Source organism: Artemia sp. Qi Xiang Cuo, chromosome 3 (genome assembly GCF_049724085.1).
Source record: "Artemia sp. Qi Xiang Cuo chromosome 3, ASM4972408v1, whole genome shotgun sequence".
In the NCBI taxonomy this organism is placed as follows: domain Eukaryota; kingdom Metazoa; phylum Arthropoda; class Branchiopoda; order Anostraca; family Artemiidae; genus Artemia; species Artemia sp. Qi Xiang Cuo.
In genome coordinates this window covers 68,868,729-68,890,968 of record NC_142796.1, presented here as the reverse complement: position 1 = coordinate 68,890,968, position 22,240 = coordinate 68,868,729, and the positions used below count along the sequence as shown (strand labels likewise).

The window sequence follows — 22,240 nt, the reverse complement described above, 5'->3', positions numbered from 1 at the left end:
GCAGCGGTAGCTTGCAACCTAGTAAGAGACGACCACATCCGACACTAAGAAATACAATAACAATTAACTCCTAAAAATAGTGTCAGATCGAAACAATTTTCTGGAAATTTTAAGGGGAAAGGTGAACTGAATCACAACACGCCGTCTGTTAGCAGGTTGTCAAAAGGACATATGAGCAATATCTTAGGAATAGTTTTGTGTGTAAAGTTGGAACTTACAGATTTTGTTGTGAGAAAATTTGAACCAACCAAAAGACAATATTTGCATCCAGATGCTACTGTTTCTAACCATACTACTATTACTACTGCTACTGCTACTAAAGCTAAGGCTTTTACTATCAATTCTACTGTTACTACAACTGTTGTTACTACACAAGCTAAGAGCATGAAGGCGAATCTTTCAGGGAATATTTAGGTGGATGTCAAACTAAATTAAAACGAACTACGAGCATGTAGATTGTCAAAAAGCTGACAAAGCAATATCTCCAGTACGGATTAAATCATTTAAGTTAGACCTATCAGGGTAAGTCGTTGCGGATTTTGACGTAGCTAGAAGACACTATGTGTATTTTTTTAATACTACTTCTACGGTTACTTTAACTAATGACACTAAGGGTTTTAAGGTGAATATTTTAGAGAACGTTTAAGGGAAGTTTGAAAAAAAGACTATATGCACACAGGTTTTCAAAAGGGCATTAATCATTGGCAATATCATTGGCACCGCTGCTCTATCATAGCTAGTAATATCATTGAAACTTTCAAATGAGCTAATTCGATTGGAAATTAAAAGTTCTAGCGCCCTTCTTAAGAGCCAAAATAGTATCCAAAGAGTCTTCTTAAGAGTATCCATATGGAAAACAGTTATTATTATGAGTAAAACAGTCTTGTTTTTTGTTTTATTTAGAAAAAATGAAAAAAAAACATCCCAAAGAGCACTTTTTGGATGCCATTTAGAAGACTCTGAAGATGCCACAGATATTACTCAAATCAAAAATTACTAAAAATGAATTTCAGGCAGATTATTCTGACTCAAACAATTCGCGGAATTTATTTTCAAGAGGGTGTTGGCGTTGAAGTCCTCTGAAGAAAAGTGTTTTGGTTCTTATTTTCTTTGTTGGTGGTCACAGGGTATAGTATGTGACAACTCATATGGACATATACACCCAGTGGCTACAACCCCTAAAAACGCAAAGTTGTTTGGGGTCCATCTTCTAAAAATCTCTTAATTTTACTTTGAGCTAGATTACAATGAATAACCGATTCAAACTTAAAAAAAGCAAATATTAACATGAGTAGGGCTGATGACCCCCATGCCTTCTCGAGTTCAGAACATGATTTGCACTTTACTGAAAAAAAACATTTTAAACATTTTCACTATTTTAAGTTTAATAGGCCACATAAAAAATTATTAATATTTCAAGGAATAAATAGCAGCATATGTGTATATTAAATTGACATTGAACATTCATTTGTATTTATTTTTTTCAGTAAAGTGCAAATTATGTTCTGGTCTTGAGAAGGCACTGGGGTTGTCAGCCATCCTCATGTTAATTTCTGCTTGTTTTGAGTTTGACTCGGTTATTTATTTTAGTTTATGTTTGTTTTAGGTTTCATTCATTTATTGATGGTGATTTGTGGCAGTTTTACGCTTGATAGATTATTTGGTTTTATTTCTGCTCGTTTTTTTGTTTAGTGTTCTTTACTTTTTTTTGAAAAACTTATTTTGTGGAAAACACTTTTTAAATTAATCTACAAGAATAAAGCAATACTTCTTTCCTTTCTTAATTATTCTTCTGCGATTAAAATTGTCTAACAAGTTTTGTTAATTTTTAAATTGTTGAATTTTATGCTATTTATATATATTTCCAAAATGAACATATATTTTATTTAGGAAGTTATTATCACTCCAATTGAAGTTGTAATAATATATATGAGAGCATTGGACAAAACAAACGAATATAAACAACTAAGTTGCAAATGGGAATCCTGAAAACCACTAGATTATTGCACTCTGAAGTTCATGTCCAGCACAAACTAGTTGAGCTTACGCTTCAAGTTAATATGCTATAAGCAAAAAAATAACCTAATAAGATCGGTTATTCATTCAGTTCAATTTATGACATGATAACATTAAGAACGACTTGAAAAACGAAGAAAAACTGTGGCATTACATTTATTCGGTCAAGCGAACTGTGATGGATATTTCTGATGCTGGTCCCTAGGTCAAATCCCTGGCAGCATCCTCGGTATATAGTAGATAAGATGATTACGCTTTCAATGCAACTAATTTAATTATGACCAGGGTCCAGTGATTAGTTCTTACTTTTCTTCAACAGACAACAGTCTCTTTATTAAACATTGAGACATTGATTTTTTATGCTAGCAGGAAGTTCTTTTCTCTTAAGTGGCGTTCACATGTGTGTTTAGCTAGAATTCTATGTCTAGACATGTGTCTGGCCAGAAATCAAGGTCTAGACAACTATCATTCACAAGTAAAATTTGGTGCTTGGCTAGACAAGTTACAGCTAAGCATCCAGTTCTAGACTCTAGAACTCAAAGTCCAGGATTTTCTACTACAGCCAATCAGAATGTGTCAAGTTCCACTATTTTCATCATTTATCAATCAATCAATCAAACAATCAATCATTTATTACCCACAACTAACAAAAAGTTGTACAAGTGGAGTACATAATAAAAAAAAGAAAACAAAAAAGAACTCAACAAACACTAGCAATTAAATTATTTACAAAATGCATCTGCAGAAGCTTTTTGTGTAGGTCACCGAGCTTTTGAGTTACATCCGTAACATAGAAATTTTTAACTAGATACCGATTTCTAGTCCATGGCGGCAGAGAAAGAAAAAATTTGCAAAATTTGAAATAAGTAAGTTTAATCTTTTTTAAATCCTTTAGCTTAAGAACAGAATGAACACAAGAAAAATAAAGCACAGAATGATCAGAAAAAGTCGAGAATAAGCGCCCAAGAGCTCTTCTGTTATATTTTCCACGGTTTGCTACAATTTTTGAATAACTGAACTGAATTTCTCTTACTGAATCAGCAACAATCTGTTTACGAAAGAGAGCTAGAGAATTAGAAACAGTAATACCAAGCCACCGAAAGGAAGAGACAGAAAGTGCAGAAAATTCATTACATACCAGAGAAGTAGACGAAGACATATTATAAGATAAGAATTCACACTTGTCAAGATTCAGGGATAGACCAATATTTAGGAAAGACTGAGAAACTAAGGAAACCATCGCAGAAAGAGCAGACTTAGTACGACTAATCAACAGAATGTCATCAGCATAGGCAATGTAAGAAATATCAGTAGAACCGGAAAAATAAGTGCCTGAGATCTTTTCCAGAACAGTAGAAATACAAATTTTGAACAGGGTTGGTGATAAAACACCTCCCTGCCTAACACCACGAAGCACTTTAATAGATGTTTCTGGAGAAGATTTCAGGCGGAGGTAAGAATTAGAATACCAAAACCGTAAAAGGTAAATAATCGAAAAATTAACACCAGAAAAAGCCAAAGAAAAGAAAAGCTGGTTATGAACAACAGAATCAAAAGCCTTTGAAAGATCAAGCGTACAGAGATATACGCCTTTACCGTTAGAAGAATTAGAAAGTAGAATAGAGGAAAGGACACGATGAGCATGTTGGCACCCCACACCAGGCCTGAAACCAAGTTGATTTTCACCAAAGAAAGAAATATTTCGAGTTAAATTAGGTAAAAGAATATACTCGAAGACCTTGCTAATATTGGAAGAAACAGAAACTGGAGGATAATAAGAGCAATCTGTTGGCGGTTTACCTCTATTTAAAATTGAACTCACGCTGCCTCACAAAAAGCTTTCCGGGACGACAGAAGATGCCAAACACATTTGAAACAAAAGCGCAAGATGTGACACACATTGGTGAGTTAGATGCATTCTAGAGATACCATCAGCATCAATAGATTTCGACTTAAGATGATTCAAAGCATTCAAAACTTCACAACGCGATATAGGCAAAACAAAGCGCTGACTTAGAAAAATTGGGACACTTTTAACAACCGCTTCGCCAAACTTTCTACGAACAAGACAATTCAAAACGGAGAAAATTTTCGAATAATATGCATGCCAAGAACTTGGTGGAATAGCATTACTACTTACATCAGAATCGTCTGTTTTACTTGAATTAATTACTTTCCTCCAATCTTTAGGCGAAGATGGAAAATCAAGCCCTTGGTATCGTACACTTTTTAGATACTTCTTAAATTCTAATTTAGTTTTCTGTTTAATAAGAAAAACATTACCGGACCTAGGCCGACCACAATCTGTCCAAATTTTTAGCCAAAATTTAGCTTTATTTTTACAGGCCTTAAGGTTAGGGTCAAGTGACCAAAGAGGCTTTTGAGTATTCTTTCGGATTCGCTTTACTGGGACAGAAATTTTTTCAGCTTCTTTCATAGCAGAGAGGATAGAATGATAATATCGGTCTATTTGATATTTAGCATAAATAAAATTCTGACTACACTGCAAAAGCTGATAAGGAACATAAATCGTACTTAGAAGTGAAGCCAATGTTATAAGATAAACAGAAAAATTCGCATCATTCCAATCAGGCTTATAAAACCATTTAGAACGTACACCAAGACTCTTAGACATACTCCCAGAACAAACAACAGACCTTGATAAACAAAAAGACAGCGGAAGGTGATCAGATCATTCTCGTCAAGATGAACCGTAACTGGCGAGCAGACAAGAGCTGCAGAACAAATAACGTGATCAATGTCTGATTTACTACCTGAATGGTGAATATACGTATAATCATGGGACTTCCGAACAATCTTACAAGCCGGGAGAGAATCAAAAAGCTGACCACTCCTTATATTATCAGAAACCAGATCGGTATTAAAATCACCAGCAATAACAAAATGCAACCCGTTATCCAATATTTTTTGAATTAAAGATTTAAGACCATTGCAAGCACAAGAGATATTCTGAAGTGAACGAATGGAACGATCAATATATGGCAGATACATATTAATTAATATAATATTACCAAGACGCACCGCAAGAAAAGTGTCATCTGATTGGAAAAGCACAGGACTCGCACCAGAAATATTTTTCTTAAAAACACATGCTAAGCCGCCAGAAGGGCGGCTTAGCATGTGTTTACATTTTTAAACTCAAATTCAAATTTTGTTTTCTCATTAATTCTTTTTTTATTTTTGGCAAATATGCGACACCAGACATAATAGTGAAGCAAACTAAGGCAATTTTTTGGCTTGCCTCATCCATTATCTCGTGACAGTAAAAACAGGGATTACAATTTTGAAAGTTTTGCCCGCATAAGCTGTCTTGATTGGCTAGAACTGATAACTGTAATCCATTTGAAAATTTATAGTTTTAGCCACTGAAATCTGCTTGGGAACGGTAGTTGTCTAGACATTGATTTCTGGCCAGACACGTGTCTAGACATGAGATTCTAGCTAGAAACGCCTGTGAAACCTGCTTTATTCGCTTCTGAGCCTTATGCTTCAAGTTTAGTTGATACTTGGTCACTTTCCAGCACATACTCGTGCAGTCTTTTTTGTCGGTTCCATGTGACGCTGGTTAAAAGTTGTAAACCCTTGATGCACTATCCATACTTTGTCTGTTACATATTTCTCAACTTATATATCGTACAGGTTTCCGACCTCTCGATATTTTCTTAATTTTATTTGAGTTTGCTTATTCGTTTCAGCTTGCTCTCTCATTCTCTTTTTGAAAACGCAGCTTTCTGTTGATTCTGCAATGTCTGTTCGTCTAAAAACGAAGGCAAAAATACCCCCCCCCTTTCCTCCTCCACTTACGAATTATTATTATTTTTAATATTGTTCAGTAGCTGTAATGGAACCCAAATAAACGAGTCGAAATTTCGTAAAAAAAAAAAAAAAAAAAAAAAAAAAAAAAAAAAAAAAAAACTTGGAATAGGTGAGTTTATAAGGTTTTAAGATAAAATATAGGTTTTACACCAGGAAAACTATTTTAACTTTCATAAATAGTGTTTTGAATTTGACATAGAATTTTAGAGAAAAAACACCAATTGGAAAATGCCAATAACTATAAATTTACCTGGCAGTTCTTTTACATTCTCTATTTCCAGAGAAAACTTGGACGAAAATGCGGATATAAAAGTCAACGCTCACTGATAAAATAGGACGTATATATCGGCCATATCTTGTTGCAAAGGACTGGACATGCTGTAGTAAAATTCGCAGAGCCTAAGAAAGAAAATAAAATGTATTTAATAATTGTTTTTTTAGACGAAAGCATTGCATCGGGTTTTTGCAGCATTACAAGTTGAGCAGTTGACAGCAGTGAAATCTGTGCAAAACGGTAATTTTACAGAAAATAGAACCTCGGTTTCAACTTCACAGAGGCAAATTGCAGAAAACAAAGGAACTGCTTACACAAAATCTTGTGACGTTAGTCACAAAATTTTGTTAGTCAATGTGATTGGCTAACAAAACTATGTTACCGATACAGACCAATAAGATTGGAGCAGACTTCCTATAGAAAAGCAATTTCTCTCTTTCATTATACGCATTAAGAAACCAATGATCCCAACAACGCAATTGTAAATAATTATGGACATAAAAGCCGTTCAACATCAACGCAAAAGCAAAGGGCCCTACCCGGGCATTCAAGCCTTAGGGATGACCTGAGGTTTCTTTGTACAGCAGTAAATTGTCAGCAACAGTAGAAACTAATATAAATTATTGAGGAAAGGGATAACGCAAAGTATTACCATATTGGTTAGTATATAACCATTGATTTTAAATTTTTTGATTAAATTTTGATTTTAAATTATTTAATTTTATTGATTTTACATATTATTCTATAAATCTTTAGGGGCAGACTTTTTTAACTGTGTTTTCTTGCTTTTCAAATTGAAATTAGAATGTTTTTGTACCTTTTTGAATTTTAAAACGCAGGATATTACCTTAACTTACCTTAGATCCTCCAGAGCCAGGAATGGCTCATAGGGCGTCTACGAAGCCTCGCCAGACATCTCGGGACTGAGCTGCAGCCGTGACATCCTCCCACTGTGGATAAAAAGACAGCTTCACACTTCTCAGGTCCCGGTCGTACTGCCGTCTTAGGGTGCGTCTTTGTCGACCTCTTTTCCACCTCCCCTCGGGACGCCACTCATATATTGTTTTTGGGAGTCGATCCTCTGGCATACGAAGGACATGACCAAGATACATCCATCTCCTACGCATCAAGAGGTCAGTAACTAATGGCTGACCGGTTCGCCGACGGACTTCTATGTTGGTGACCTTTTCCTGCCATGATATGTTCAGGATCCTTCTAAGGCACATGTTCTCAAAAGCTAGGACACGTTTCTCCAGTTGGAGGTTTAATTTCCAGCATTCGCTAGCATAGAGGAGGATGGACATCACATTGCTATTTAGGAGTCTTAGCTTTAAGTGCAGAGAGTATTTACTACTGCGCCAAACTGGTTTCAATTTATTAAAAGCCGATGTCGCCTGTCCAATTCTCCTCTTAATTTCATTAGCTATTTCATCATCATATTCAATCCAGCTCCCAAGATACTTAAATTCTTTGACCTGGTGAATTGCATTACCTTTGCATTTTAGTATAAGTGGGGAGTCAGATGTTGCCATGCTCTTTGTCTTACTGACATTCACCGCAAGTCTCACTTTCTCGGCCTTTTCATCTATGGCGTCGAGTAGCAGCTGCAGTCGCTGTTTCACTTCTTCGAGAAGAACAACGTCATCTGCGAAGTCCAGATCCGAGATCTGCCGGCTGCTAATTTTCACTCCCCAGCCTGAAGACTGCCGTAGAATATATTCCATTACAATGACAAACAGGAACGGGGATAGTACACAACCTTGTTTGACTCCAGAAATTATCTTGAAGAAACGCGTGTCCCCATTTTCTGTGCGAACGCAGCATTCACTATCTTCATAAAGTGCCATTATCATTTTGACTAGTTTATCAGGTACTCCGTAATAATTTAGAATCTTCCATAAAGTATCTCGGTCAATGGAATCGAATGCCTTTTCAAATCAATGAAGAGCAGGTACATCTTTTTGTTCCATTCTCTTGACTCTTCCATCATCAGCCTTAGAATGAAAATAAGGTCAGAGCAAGACCTACCAGGTCGGAACCCGCGTTGCTCTTCTCTTAAGTGTGAATCTAGGGCCTGTTCTTAGGCGTTCTAGTATGACTGTGGCTAGTATTTTGCTCGGCACAGACGTTAGGTTGATGCCCCTCCAGTTGTCACAGACTAGCACATCGCCTTTCTTGAAGAGTTTTACTAGTATACCTTTGGTCCAGTTTTTTGGAACTTTTTCCCTATTCCAGATGGCCACTAGGAGAGCAGTCCAAACGGTTATGCAGGCACAAAGGGACGCCTTCAGCATCTCTGCCGTGATCCCATCTACTCCAGGTGCCCGTCCATTTTTCAGCTTTTTCACAGCTGTCGTCACTTCTTCAGCGCTTAGAGGGTCAGCACTTACGTCAATTTGTAAAAACGGTTTGTCAGGTACTACTTCTGGATCGTCAGGACTGGGCCAATTTAAGACTTTCTCCGAAATGCGAGGCCCATCTCTCGTCAACTTTCTGTATATCCAAGATTACGTCCTCATTTTCATCTTTCACAAGGGATGTTCGGATTGTTTTCTTTCCGACTATCTCATTCGTTAGTCGGTACACCATTTTCGAGTCTCCTTTCTTAGCAGCTTTTTCTGCAAGTGCTGCTTTTCCTCGATAACTTTTCTTTTGTCTTTCCTTTCACTTCTTGTAACCGCCTTACCTCTTTTTGTAACGGAGCTGTAACTGGGCTTTTTGTTCAGGGCTCAACGTGTTTAGGATAAGCGTCTGGGTCTCCTTGCGTTTACTGATACATTTCCAGGTGTCGTCCGATATCCATTTTTCTTTCTTTCTATTCTTGAAGTCAAGGCTGGCCTTCGCGACGTCATGGTATGGACTTTTCACTGATGCCCATATGTTTTTAACACTAGAGTCTTCAGCTTCATCGGGCAGGTTTAACGCTTCAAATTTGATATGTAGTGATATGCAGAAGCTTCCACGGAAATCACGGTCTTTCAGCCTATTAATGTCAAACTGTGTGTATGTCGTGGTGTCGGTTTTCACTTTCTGAGTTTTTAGTTTTATTCACTTCAGTTATCATCAAGATGTGATCTGAATTCACGTCCGCTCCTCGAAAGCCCCTCACGTCGAGCAGGTTACTTCTCCAGCGTCTTAATATGAGGAAATGATCGATTTGGTTTTTTGCCCAGCCGTCGGGGGACACCCACGACTACTTGTGAATCGTTTTATGTTCAAACATACTGCCACCTATCACACAGTCGTTGCTTAGGGCATAGTCAATTAGGAGTGCACCGTTTTCATTCATGTCTCTGATACCATGTGGGCCCAGAACCTCAGGGCAGTACTGACGATCTGCACCGACTTTAGCATTTAGATCGCCAACAACACAGATTATATCGTGCCTGAGAACGTCTTTGGTGACCGATTGTAGCATGTTGTAACAAGCATCTTTTTCCACATCATCGGCTTCGTTGGTTGGAGCATAGCAGGCGATGATGGTCATTTTTGTATAATTAGATACGAAACAAGCTATCAATATACGTTCGCTAACTGTTGTCAAGTTCGCCATTGCTTTGAGTGCAAGTGGCGCCATCATAATTCCTACACCAGCGTGGTGGACGGAAGGGTGACCGCTAAATGCCATTGCATACCCATCATCAAATTTCTCTAATCCATTTCGAATCCACCTTGTTTCAGTGAGAACGAATATATCGATGAGGTATTGTCTCATCTCTTTCATAACTTGTTCTGTCTTGGATATCTGGTTCATCGTTCTCACATTCCAAAAACCCATCTTTAGGTGTTGTTTCGCAGTCAAAAATCGGTTCCGGGGGCATGCGGGGGTCGTTATCTGGGGGGGAGGGGAGGTGATGCATCCGAGGCTGTTGCAGGCGTTTCAGTTGCAGGTGTTTTTCCCCTGAGGGTTGCCCCTCAGGGTCCCGGGTGTGGGTTGCAAACCCACAGCCCAACCCTCCTCATTTAACGGACTTGGGACCGTCATGTTCCCCCAGCCTCAGTGAGGCAAGGTTACATGATAATTTGTCCTGACTAGTCACAATAAAAGCCTGAAAATGTGCAAGCCCTTAAAGACAGAATAACAATTAAAATGAATTTAAATTTTAAAAAAATATACGTATTAACAATGGACTAAATTTATCCCTCTAGACATCATCCTTGGGTTCCCATGTCAAATTACCTCAAAACGCATTCAAATTATTATCAAACATTCACATACGCGGACCTATAGCAGAAGAGCAAGGGTCAAAACTATTCGATAAACTATACCAGGTCCAGGTCCTATATTCCAGGTTCTTATATATCCCTATATACCAGGTCCTATATTCACCACTAGGTTCATCCCAAAATCTAATTAGAGTTTCAATTAAAGCAAGCAAAAACAGACGGTGAATTGTTAGTGTTGGCATCTTTTTCACAATTATATTACTATTTATAATTAATTTTTAATTAGTCTATATTTTCTTAATCATTTTTAAATTAAATTATCTTAATTTTTTAACACCACTACTGAAGTGAAGCCTGAAATTTTCTATTCTGCAAATAAAATTGACAATAGTGAAAAGATATTAAGGCATTTAGCCCCGCTATATAAGAACAGCATCTCTAACTTGCACTGATGACAGACTAGGTTACTTTGTGCCACTCTAATTTAAATTTGGCTACAAAAATTCGACAAAGACTTGACCCTCAGCATAATATTAAGGTCAGAAATTACAGTTGTTCATACCATAAATGTAGAAACGTGCCCTCAATAAAGACAATACTTACCCTACAAAAAGATATAAAAAGTGGTGTCTCCTCCAAATATACTATTTGGCCCAATTACAATTTTTAATTATAACACTTGAGTTAATTCATAAAAAAATGCATACACTACCACAACGCCTAGAAGCTGTATTCTATAAGGTACTAAATCCAATATTGCATTGACACAAATTAATTAAGTAAAATAAGAAGAGGGGAAGGAGAAAAAAAAACTGCGGATAGAAACTGGTGAGGACAGGGCTGCTTTTATCAAGGCTCAGAACAACCCAACGTTCCATAAGCCTGTTACTATTCATTTTTGTAATTTTCAGCGTTCAATAGCTAATTCCAATCACTAAATTGCGTTCAAAAGCACTTATTGAAACCTAATGCAATTAATTACTTGCTTTCGGCGTTTCATAGCTCAATAAGCTCTAGTCCATCCTTTTACAGACAGACAATTCGTGGAATATTTTTCCATTAGTATAAGACTTATACTATAAGCTAAGAATTTTTCTGTCAGTTTAAAAGTGGGTTTGCAAGTTTTTTTTTTTTTTTTGTTTTTTTTTATGATATATACAACTTAATGTTCAAACCACGATCAACAGCACAATAATTATGTTTATTCAAGCTTTTTTTTTTCATTCGTAAATTCGCGGCGCCAGGCAAAATTAAATATCTTATTTGCCGCTAGTCTTTTATCGAGGTTTAGATGACTGTAGAACCTCCTTTTGAAAGAGTCAACAGAGCAACTTCTGAGGATAAATTCCCCTGGAAGATCGTTCCAGATCAGACGCACCGTCGAATGAAGCTGTTCTTCAAATAATTTGTTCTCGGCGTGTCAACATCAAGATAATTGGAAGAGTTGTATACCTTCCTGTCAGTCTTGTAAGTTGGACTATAAAGGGCACAATACGAGAAAGCTCCAGAGATCGAGATGAAATTATGTGCTTGTAGAAAACTGCCATCGACGCTACATCAAACCTGTCGCTAACAGACTGGAGGAAGTCGTGGGGAACGAGTGAACCTGCCCTATTAGTCATATTCTGGATCTTTGTGGTGCTAGCAACTTTTTTAAACCACCACATACAACAGGTGTCCATGCTACGCGATGGGTCTGATGTATAACTTGTAGTGGGATGGCCGAGCTTGGCTTTAGAAGGTTTTTGCAACGAAGGGTGATCCAAAGCTTTTTTTCACAGGAGGTCCTCACCTGATCGAGAGGGTTTTCTAAGAGAAATCTGTGGAGAAAGTGAATTCAAAGGAGACAAAGCTCATCAACTTTATCTATAGCTTCATTCATGAAGATAAAGTTGGGATGTTTGTGTGGTATTCTTAGGGGTATTATAAGAAGGTATTCTTAGGGGTATTACATCCAAGAGAATGAAGTATCCTCTTGGCAGAAGTTCGATTCAATCCTGGTGTTGAGCCATTAGGCAGTCAAGCGTTGAACACTTCCGGCAGAATTCATATCGGTGGTTGTCTAAAGGGTCAGTTGACTCGAGGTACTTATAAAATCAAAATCGCCAGTCGGTTTAAAACTGTCAAAAAACTCAAAGTAATCGTCAAAAAGTAGTTCCTGTGAAAATACTTAGCGGTGGCGAATACAGTACACCCCTAGACAAATTTCCAGCCCACAAAAAAATAACCATTATTATAGAAAATCAATTGTAAAATCCGTCTAATTGAGTTGATTCATTTGAGACCTCACTCATATATGTACATTGTTGCCTAGTTAAGGATCAATTGTCAACCGGGAACAGCAGATTTTTCTGTGTTGACACCTGAAACCTAAAAACTTCGTTTTTAACCAAGGTTTTCGGAACTTAAAGATATATTATTCATTTTAATATGAAGGGGAAAAGGGGGCAATCCTTTCCCTGACATACCATCATGTAAAAAGATTCTTCATTTTGGCATCCGCAAAAAGCAAGACTTGCCCAATTTCAGTCTTCATTTAGTCTTCAGAGTGGAAACACCTTTTTGGATTCACTCACTTTGGACAGAATTAATTAAGAGCTTTGAACGTAAATTAAGTCAGTTACCCAAGCAAACTCCTCTTTAATCAGTGATAATATTTCAAAACCTATTCCGGTTCAAAAAATGGCAGAGAGTATGCCAGGAATGCAGATTAAGAGTTACTATTAACTCTATTCAGTGCAGTAGCTGTGAGTTTTACTTCCATGAACATTGCTCCGGTACAGAACGTTCTAAGTGGTCAAAACATTGGCTTTGCCTAGATTGTACTACAAAAGAAGATACTAATGACAAGGTAGTACCCTTTGATGACTCTTTGCGTTGTTCCGCCCAGACCCCGTCTACCCTTATGACACATCCACGTCACCCATCGGGAAGTGACCAAGTCAACATTTTGAAGGAAGTGAGGTCATCACCCTTTTCGTCTCTCAAATCAATTCCTTGCGAAACCAGTTTCATGCCCCAGGACAGTCCCCCCTCAACCACGTCCGATGTGTCCTGTCAGACCAATTTCGTTTCAAAAACAACCGATTTCAGTTGCCAAACCCCTGACCAGGCTACAGTATCCAAGACCTCCGCTTGCAGCCATTCCTCCTTGTTAAACAACATTCCTACTGCACCTAAAACAAGAAACATCCTACCTCCAATGCAGTGGTCATTATCACTGATAAACGAACTTGAAAGTATCGTTACGAAAATTTTCGCCCTAACCACTTCAAAAAGTGTTAGAGTTGGTAACCCCCAGTCTTTTCCAATCCAGAAAAAGTCCCAAATTTCTGTTAAAATCAATATTAAAACAAAGCTTATTGATACTAATATTACTCCTGATAATATCATAAAAAATCAAAATTTAACAGCAGATAAGGTCAACGACAAAATTATACACACGAATCCAGTGATTTCTGGTTCAACTAAGATAAAAAGACAACTTTGTTGGCTTAAAAGATTAAACTGTCTTGGTTTCAATCCCCTCTCAGGCACAAGTGTTCAAGGTCAAGTTCATTCTGAAATTGACCTTAATTATGCATGTAAAACTAGGTGTGAGTTCAATACTAGTGATGAACTATCCAGGAAACAAGTTAGTGCTAATAAATGTATATGCAAATATGCCTGGAGAGGGATTCGCAAGAAGGAAGAGTCTTGTAAATACCTTCGCTTGTGCAAGAATCATTGTTTGAAGAATTAATGCAATGTCGCTGGGTGGAAACAATTGCCTTCCAGGGGGTGTATCAGTTTGAGAAGTGGGCGTTGCTTCAGTGAATACAGTCAAGCTCACTTGAAATATTGGTATTAATAATTTAAAAATCTCGTAAATAGTGCCGAAAAAAATTTTAACCAACATCTGCAACCACTCCAATTTCTTATCTCATCAGTTCGTATCTGTCAAAAAACGATTTACATCAAACCTTCCCACCATTACATCAAAGGTCAGTGAGGTACCGCAAGCAGTTCAGCTCAACGAAAACAAATTCCCCCCCCCCCCAACAGTGCCAAGAAAACTCTGTCAAAAAACGAGAGTCATCGAGCCTGTCATGTAACACACCAGTGTCCATTGAAGCATCACCACCAGCTCATTCTGGGGAATTTTAGACCCCCACCGTATTCTATCACCACAAAGAAGACCCTACTCCCATCCATTCGGGTTATGGAAGCATCGAATTACGTGACTCTAGTGTAAACCAGTGTTTTAGTTCTAACTTATGTCTCCCCAAATCCCAACTTAATAATATCCCCATAATTTGTCCACTGTCCTCCTTTTCTCTCAAGCCCGGTCCAGCCCCACCTTTTAATCCTGCTTCTCAAACGAATCCCAGCCTTCATCCAGAAAAAGATGCCTCTCCTCTCCCAGATCCACGTTCCTCCCACCCCCCACTGCCTCCCACAATTAACAAACAAAAAATTTCCTCTTTAGTAACCGTTTTACTTTCCCAAAGTTGCTTGTTACGAACGCCGAAAGCCTGAATTTCGACAAATTGATCGGGCTAGAGGCCCTCTGTCAAGTACACAAAATTGATGTAATTGCCGTAACTGAGGTCCAAGCACAGAACCCTGATTTATTGAAAATTAATAACTACTCCCAATTCATAAAACTTCGTCCTCATGATCACCTCCTAGGTAAAAAGGGAGGTGGAACACTATTATTTGTAAATAATTATCTCTTTCCAATTTAATTCATACTCCCAACCTTTCAGATTACGATGAAATCATTTGGGTAAGTGTAAGACCCAAAGTTTTACCACGCCCCTTTAATTTGATTGTGTTTTGCTGCTTCTATTATACCCCAAATCAAAACGCTGCACAAAGACAGCAATTCTACCAATAACTGCATAGTAGTGCCGACTTTGTCCTATGCAAATTCCCGAACGTCGGTATTTTCTTAGTAGATGATGCTAATGATCTAAAGTTAAATGCCCTTTGTAGTTCCCAAAACTTAAAACAAATAGTAAAAATACCAACAACAAAAGGAAATTCAACCCTTGATTTAATTTGCACCAATTTGCAGGCTTTCTAGGTCCTTCCTGTCCCCGTGCCCCCGTTAGGAGAAAGTTATCATTTTTGCTTATTAACGAAGCCTCTCAATAGCTTTAATCATGCTTTTTCTGTTACGGAGTTCTCTTATCGCCCAATTTCCAATGATGGCCTTTACACATTTGGATCTTGGATAACCAATGAAAACTGGCTGGCCTTCAAAGGAACAAATGACATTAATTTTAAAGTCACCAAATTCCAAAATCTGATTAAAACAAAAAACATAAATTCCTTCCCTGTGAAAAAAGTAAAAACATATTCTAATGACAAACCTTACATTACTAACCAATTGAAAAACCTAATTAGAATTAAATTGAATCTACTAAAGAGTGGTAAAACATCCGAAGCGAACTCACTGCGTAAACATACAAAAAAGAAATACGTAAATCTGCTTCTTCATGTTACAAATGCAAAATCTAGGATTTATTTTCTACAAAGCCAAAACAATGGTATAATAGAATAAAGACAATTTGTGGGAAAACACATAATAATATAGATTTCCATTTCCAAGAAAACCCTTCAGTTACAACCAATGATCTGAACAGGTTTCTTTCTTCCATAGTTCAGAACCTCCCTCCCCTTTCTTTTGACACTCCTTATGATTTGTGCTCTCTCAATTTTCCCGTTATTTCGCCCTCGGATGTGGAGGCAAAAATTAAGAACATTAAAAGTGTAGTACACGTCCATTAGACATTCTGATTGTACTAATTAAAGCTTTTGCCAACAATCTGTCAGAGCCTTTGTCTTTACTTTTTCATTAAATTTCATATACTTGTAAATTTCCAAAGTGTTGGAAATTAGGTTTTATTGCTCCCGTAAAAAAGAAAGGTAATAATGAAGATTTTGATGGTGTCCGTCCCATTACTCTTACTCCAGTTTTTTCGAAGTTATATGAAAAATTTTTAGCTAAAGGGTTGAAAGCAAAAATAATCCCAAATGTTGACCAAAGAAAATTCGGGAGCTTACGCTCTACATTTACCACCAATTATCTCGTTCACCTTATGGATACAATTTATAACACACTCAAAAAACATAATACCTGGCTCAATGTTATCGCTGTTGACTTGCAAAATGCTTTTGATTTAATCAACCACAATATACTTTTAGAAAAGCTACCTTATGACTTTCAAGTTTAACCTAATTTAATTCGAGTAATTGCATCTTTCCTCTCTAACAGAACGCAAGTCGTGAAATACCTGAATGTATATTCTGATCCCCTTCCAATTTATAATGGTGTGCCCCAAGGAACCCTCTTAGGTCCAATTTTATTTCTTACAATGATAAACAACCTTGGTGTTTATTTCCCGGATAGATGGAAATTCGTTGATGATCTAACTGTCTTAGAGACATGTTCCAAAAATTCCAAAAGCAACCCAATGTACATCTTGGAATCCATATCAGCCAAAGCTCTTACTGATGATATGAAAGTGAACCCTTTCAAGTCAACTGTTCTTACTATTAATTTTCTTTAAACTCTTCCTTCTTTCTCCTGTCCCATCCCCCCTGAAATGTCTGTTACCACTATGAAATTACTGGGCGTTACCATCTCAAGCGACTTAAAATGGGATTGTCATATTAATGACATCTTAAAACGTGCAAATGCCGCAATTTCCCTCCTTAAACTCCTTAAAAAATTTAAACACCCTATATTGCACTGTTTGAGGATATTTCTGTCATTTGTACGCCCAACCCTTAAGCACGCCAGTCCTGTTTGGCATCCTTGCATTTCAGTTGAATTGTCAGATAGAATAGAGGCAGTACAAAAAAGGTGCCTAAGAATTATCTTCAATGAGGGTAAAGTACTTATATTTCCCTTTTTAGGAGAGCTAATCTTGTTACCCTTAAGAAAAGGAGAGCAAAAATTACCTTGCGTTTTGCTAACAATGCCCTTCATAACCCTCGAACAACTCCCCTTTTCCCTGGTCAATATTCACCCCTTCGACCCCGCCTCCCGCGTTCTGTGTCAACAAAAATCCCCCTTCTCGCCCCAATAAGAGTTTGCACTGAAAGATATGGAAGAACTTTTATCCCTTACATAGTTGACATTTTCAACCACTGAATCTCCGCTGCCTCCCCCCCCCCTCACTGAAACTTTACCTCATAGTTATTAATTTTAATGCTAATTTTGCAAATTTGGAGGTTTTATATTTATGTTTGTTAGTCACAAACTAACTTATATTTTTTTTTTATTTTACTTTATCCCCTTGTTAATTTTACGAGTTTTTTTGGCGGGGGGGGGCATTTTTGCTGACTTGACATTGGCCTTCTCATTTTATGAGTTTACTTTGTTTTTGTTTTTAACGTTTTTACGTATTTGACATTGACCCTTTTGCAATTTTCTGTTGTTGTTTGATTGTTTGTTTTTGTTGTTCTTTTCTCGCTGTATTTGACGCTAAAGTGCGAATTCGGCCCTTTTGGGCTTGTGATAGCCATTTTTCAGCAATGAATCTTATCTTATGAATCTTCACTCCCTTGAAAAATATAAGATTATGACCAGAAATCCGTTTTGGCATGTCCTATCCTCCTTTTCCTTTTCATATACCAGTTGCTCATTCACCCACTCCCCTTCCCTCCCCTTCCCCTTTTCATGCCCTTCAAAACTCTCTTATTATTTCAGAAATGGTAGTTTACCCCCCCCCCTTCATTCTACCTCCCCCCTCTCCGAAAAAGACAGCATAGGAATATTTATGTTCGTACGTGGTTTTAACGTCGCTGTTTAGTTTCGTCTGAAAAGCCCTGGTAATTTTTGTAACTTTATTGCTAGAAGGGCTGAACAGGTGTTTATTTATATATATTGTTTTAACCGGCCTATTTCTTAATAGTAACCTATCTCTCAATAAACAAAATAATTTAAATACAAACAAATGTGGCTACTTTCCACACGGGATTTAAGTAAGATTAAACTAATTGAAATACAAATTAAAACGATTAAAATTAAAATTATTTTGAATCTTTTTTTTTATTCTGATATGTGGACATGATATTCAGCAGCATCATTAGTTTTAATTGCTTAAACTCATATTAAAGCAAAAAAGTTTTCAATCTCAGTTTCTTAAACTATTTGATCTAAACATTATCTCCGTCGACCAATCAGGTCTAGTTGTAAAAGAGACATAACTCTAGTAGATCAAAGGTGATGAGATCCAACCAGGGACGAATCTCCAGCATTTTTATTGGGGGAGGGCAGGAAGGGTCCATATCTCAATGGTCAAAGGGCAAGGGACGTATAATATTTTTTCTCCACATTATTGGGGGGGGGGGCAACTGCCCCCCTTGCCACCCCCAAACGACGCCCCTGGATCCAACTATGTACGCTAGAGAATGGAGTAAAAGTGAAATCCCGATATTTTATTCTTTTATTTCTCACTTAGAACCATACAATATACGAAGCAAGGCCGTATCCACGGGGGTCCGTATCCCGAATTTTTTTTCGACTCGTAAAAGCGTAACAAAATTGAATTAGAAAAAATTTTTATGCGTTTTTGAGGGTTTTTGTGTGCCCCCCTCCCCTTCCGAAAAAATTATTTTGTGACAGCCCCCCCCCCCCCGAAAAAAAATCTGGATACGGCCTTGATACGAAGGCTGTTTTGTGATTGGCTATATTCAAAAGAAGGGTAAATGTGGGTCTGGGGAGTCTAGAGAGCCTACGCTTGTACCCAGGAAACATTTGAATTTCAGACGCCAAGTGTGGTGGGAAATACTTGGTCCTGCTGCAATCAAGCAAAGAGGGATAAATAAAATAGTATAAAAAAATACTAACATGGGAAACGAGGTTAGGGAAACAATCAATTTACTTTTCTTTGAATAGAAAGTAAATTGTATTATGGCTCAGAATTGTAATATAGTTAATCCTTGCTTGGAATAGATTTGTCCCAAATGACAGTTATTTAATCAACGGGGACAAGAAAAAAGGAGACAAAACAGTGTTTCCGATGCAAAAAAAGTCTATTTTGTTAAAGGCTGACTTTGTTGAAAGAATGAACTTGTTGCTTCAATAACATTTGGTCTTGACCAGTGGCGTAGCAAGGTCTTGTGACACCTGGGGCGAAATTTTAACTTGTCATCTGCACAAATTTAACAAAATGTACTACATTTAAAATCCATGTTTTCATTCAGAACCCCTTCTTCCTAACTTTGTTTTCTGCAAACTTAGAAATATCCTTTTTGCTACACTGTTTACAATAGATAGCATGGCTAAGCTCCATAGTCGAGCTTGGCTCATATTAGATCTGAAATAAATTTTAATAAGCTTGAGTTTAGAAAAACTCCTCTTGCAAGAACCAACAGAGACACATATGTCAGGCAAAACCTTAATGCTAAAGTTAGATTGGGAATAGAGTCTGGAAGCTCATATTCAACTATAAACTGCAGCAGTCTTAAAGAACTCCACTTCAGAGCCATTCTTCAGGAACGTTTGCAAATAAACAGCCCACTAATTTTAGCACTTCAGTTTCTGAACTCTTTAGCAAGTTCCTGGTCTCCAAGATAGCAAACCGAGGTGATATTCCTTCCACACCTTGGCAACGCGTGTTGATTTCATGTTGAAACGTGACAATGCACTCTAACACCAATATTTTTATCTTCTTCCAAAGTTAGAGGCTCGTCTGCAGCTTTTTCTTCGGGCATCAGTTTCTTTGTTCTAATATTTCTTTGTTTTGCTAGGGGAATTTCCATCTCATCACCAATAGATTTTGCAAATTCCATTGCCTTTTCCACAAGACCATTTCTATTATCATTCAAAAAGACCTTTAAAATCCTCTTCTTGATGAGGCACTTTTCGAAACTTATTTCAACAATTTGCAGGTATTTTTGGGTGTGGTTGACTTCTTCAAGGACACTTTTCCATAAACCTGAAAGCACAAAAAAGAGAAATCCCACATCGAAGTCAACAAAGTTTGAGCTGCTCCTCTAGTGTCGAGAGGTTCTGAACGAGAGCCAACTTTCCTTATTTTTGAGCCAGAAGAAATCCCCTCGATCCCAGGCGAAAGTTCAATGATTGTTACACGCAAGATTACCGAAATGTGTAACAAATTAGACGTTTTGATGGAACAAAACTTCTCGTAAAGTTAACCTGTAACTGCTGAAAATCTTTCTGAATATATCTCCGAACCATCCTATGCCGTGATTGTCAAAAATCTACCAAGTGACCTAGCCAAACCGGAATCAAGAAAGGACTTCCTAGAACGAGCATGTGGTGACGTTAGCTCAAAAATTGTTGAGCTAAAGTGCACCCGAGGCGACTGGAAAGTTATCACTGCATCCAAATATGATGCTCACGCAATAGAGAATGCGCTTCGTAGCTCTAACAGGGCCATTAGCGCTAAAGTTAAAAGTCCTTCTCACTTTGGAATAATTAAACATGTCCCAAACGATCTGACCTCTGATGACGTCAAGTCTCTAGTGCCAAATTGTAGTGAAGCAAAGCGAAGTGGCTCTACCAGATCTTTCAGACTGAAATTTGAAACAAAAGAGGATTTATTACGTGCAATGATATTCCCATTAGTGATCGGTTTCGATCGATTCCCCATTCAAGAGTTTTTGTTTCTACCCCTTCGATGCTACAAGTGCCAATCATACGGACATATTTCAAGTACATGTATAAGCGAAATTTGTTATTCTGTCTGTGGAGTAAAAGGTCACGGAAGTTCTAGAACAGCCCCTTGCTAGAAACCCACAAAATGTGCTCTTCGTAAGTCAGACAGCAATCCATGTTAAATTTACAAATGCACTATTGTACAGGCTCTACTGAAAGATAAATCTAGTTCAAAATGAGATTCACATGCCGTATTTTGTCGTTAAGCATTAATGAAAAAGTTACCGATCGAATCCCAATTCTTTCGGAGTTATTGCAGCCCCATGACCTAGTTCTGATTCAGGAGCGTTTCCTGCCGGAAGAGCCCCAAAGCCTGTTACCACTATGTTATGATTTTAATCTCCTCTTTCGCAGTGCAGACCATCTGACGGTCTCGCTATCCTATCCCGATTCCCTTACAAGCTATTAGCAGAGACAGATTACTTTATTGCCATTAAGCTTGAAAATCATGTAGTAATTAATGTTGATCTGCCTACAAATTACAACAACGAACAGTCTGATTCACGGTTTGCGTCTGCCTGCAAGCTTCTAGGCGGGTTTCTTAAAAAGTTTGCTCTAAACCTTCTATCATGAGTGGAGATTTTAATATAACTATAATTAACACAATGTCTTCCCAATCACGAATCTTTTGGAGCTGTATTCCTCCTGACTATTGTGTATGGCCTAAGAGTGACAACTTTTCATACGTTGGGCCGCTTTCCTCAACTTCTAACTTGGGCCATGTTGTTGCTTCGTTCGGCAGTCACGAGGTCAAAGTTTTAAAAGAAGGATTCTATTTTGACCACCTTCCTATCTCTACTTAGTTTTGTTCTTTCCCACATATGGCTCAAAATAAAGAATTAAATTGGTTTTCATACCAAGATTGGAAAAATGTATCAAGTGAGTCTTTCGGTAAAGTCTGTGACGAGATGCTGAGCAAAATCAAAGTGCCTTTCAATCTTTTATGCGATTGTGCTGTGCTGCCACAAAGTGAAAAGAATATCTCAATTTAGCTCACATCCTACTTGGCACAGCCTGAAATGTGCCAAAATAAGCGCCGTTCCTCTTTGATGTTCTCGTAAAAGTCACAGCTAGAAGATTGGTAAAAAAGCAGAAATTTAATGATTATGTATACTTCGGCCATACTATCGATCTCTGTTTGAAACAACTGTGGCCATCCTAGAGGCGGCATTTTAAATTACTAGAGACTCCTTACGAACTATAAATTTAACAAAGACCTCAAAAACTACTAGTTAACACAAATCCCGAAAAATATAAGCTATATTGCT

The 22,240-nt window shown here is 37.6% G+C and overlaps 1 protein-coding gene across 2 annotated transcripts in view; it reads right to left on the bottom strand.

Annotated features, from left to right (window-relative positions):
* Positions 1 to 22,240, bottom strand: part of Trm1 (tRNA methyltransferase 1) — a 149,542-nt gene that overhangs the window by 80,423 nt on the left and 46,879 nt on the right. For both annotated transcript variants that reach the window (XM_089087104.1, XM_089087103.1), the window contains exon 5: positions 6,104 to 6,252. In XM_089087104.1, coding sequence (XP_088943230.1) covers positions 6,104 to 6,252 — 149 coding nt within the window. The remainder of the gene's footprint in view (positions 1 to 6,103; positions 6,253 to 22,240) is intronic.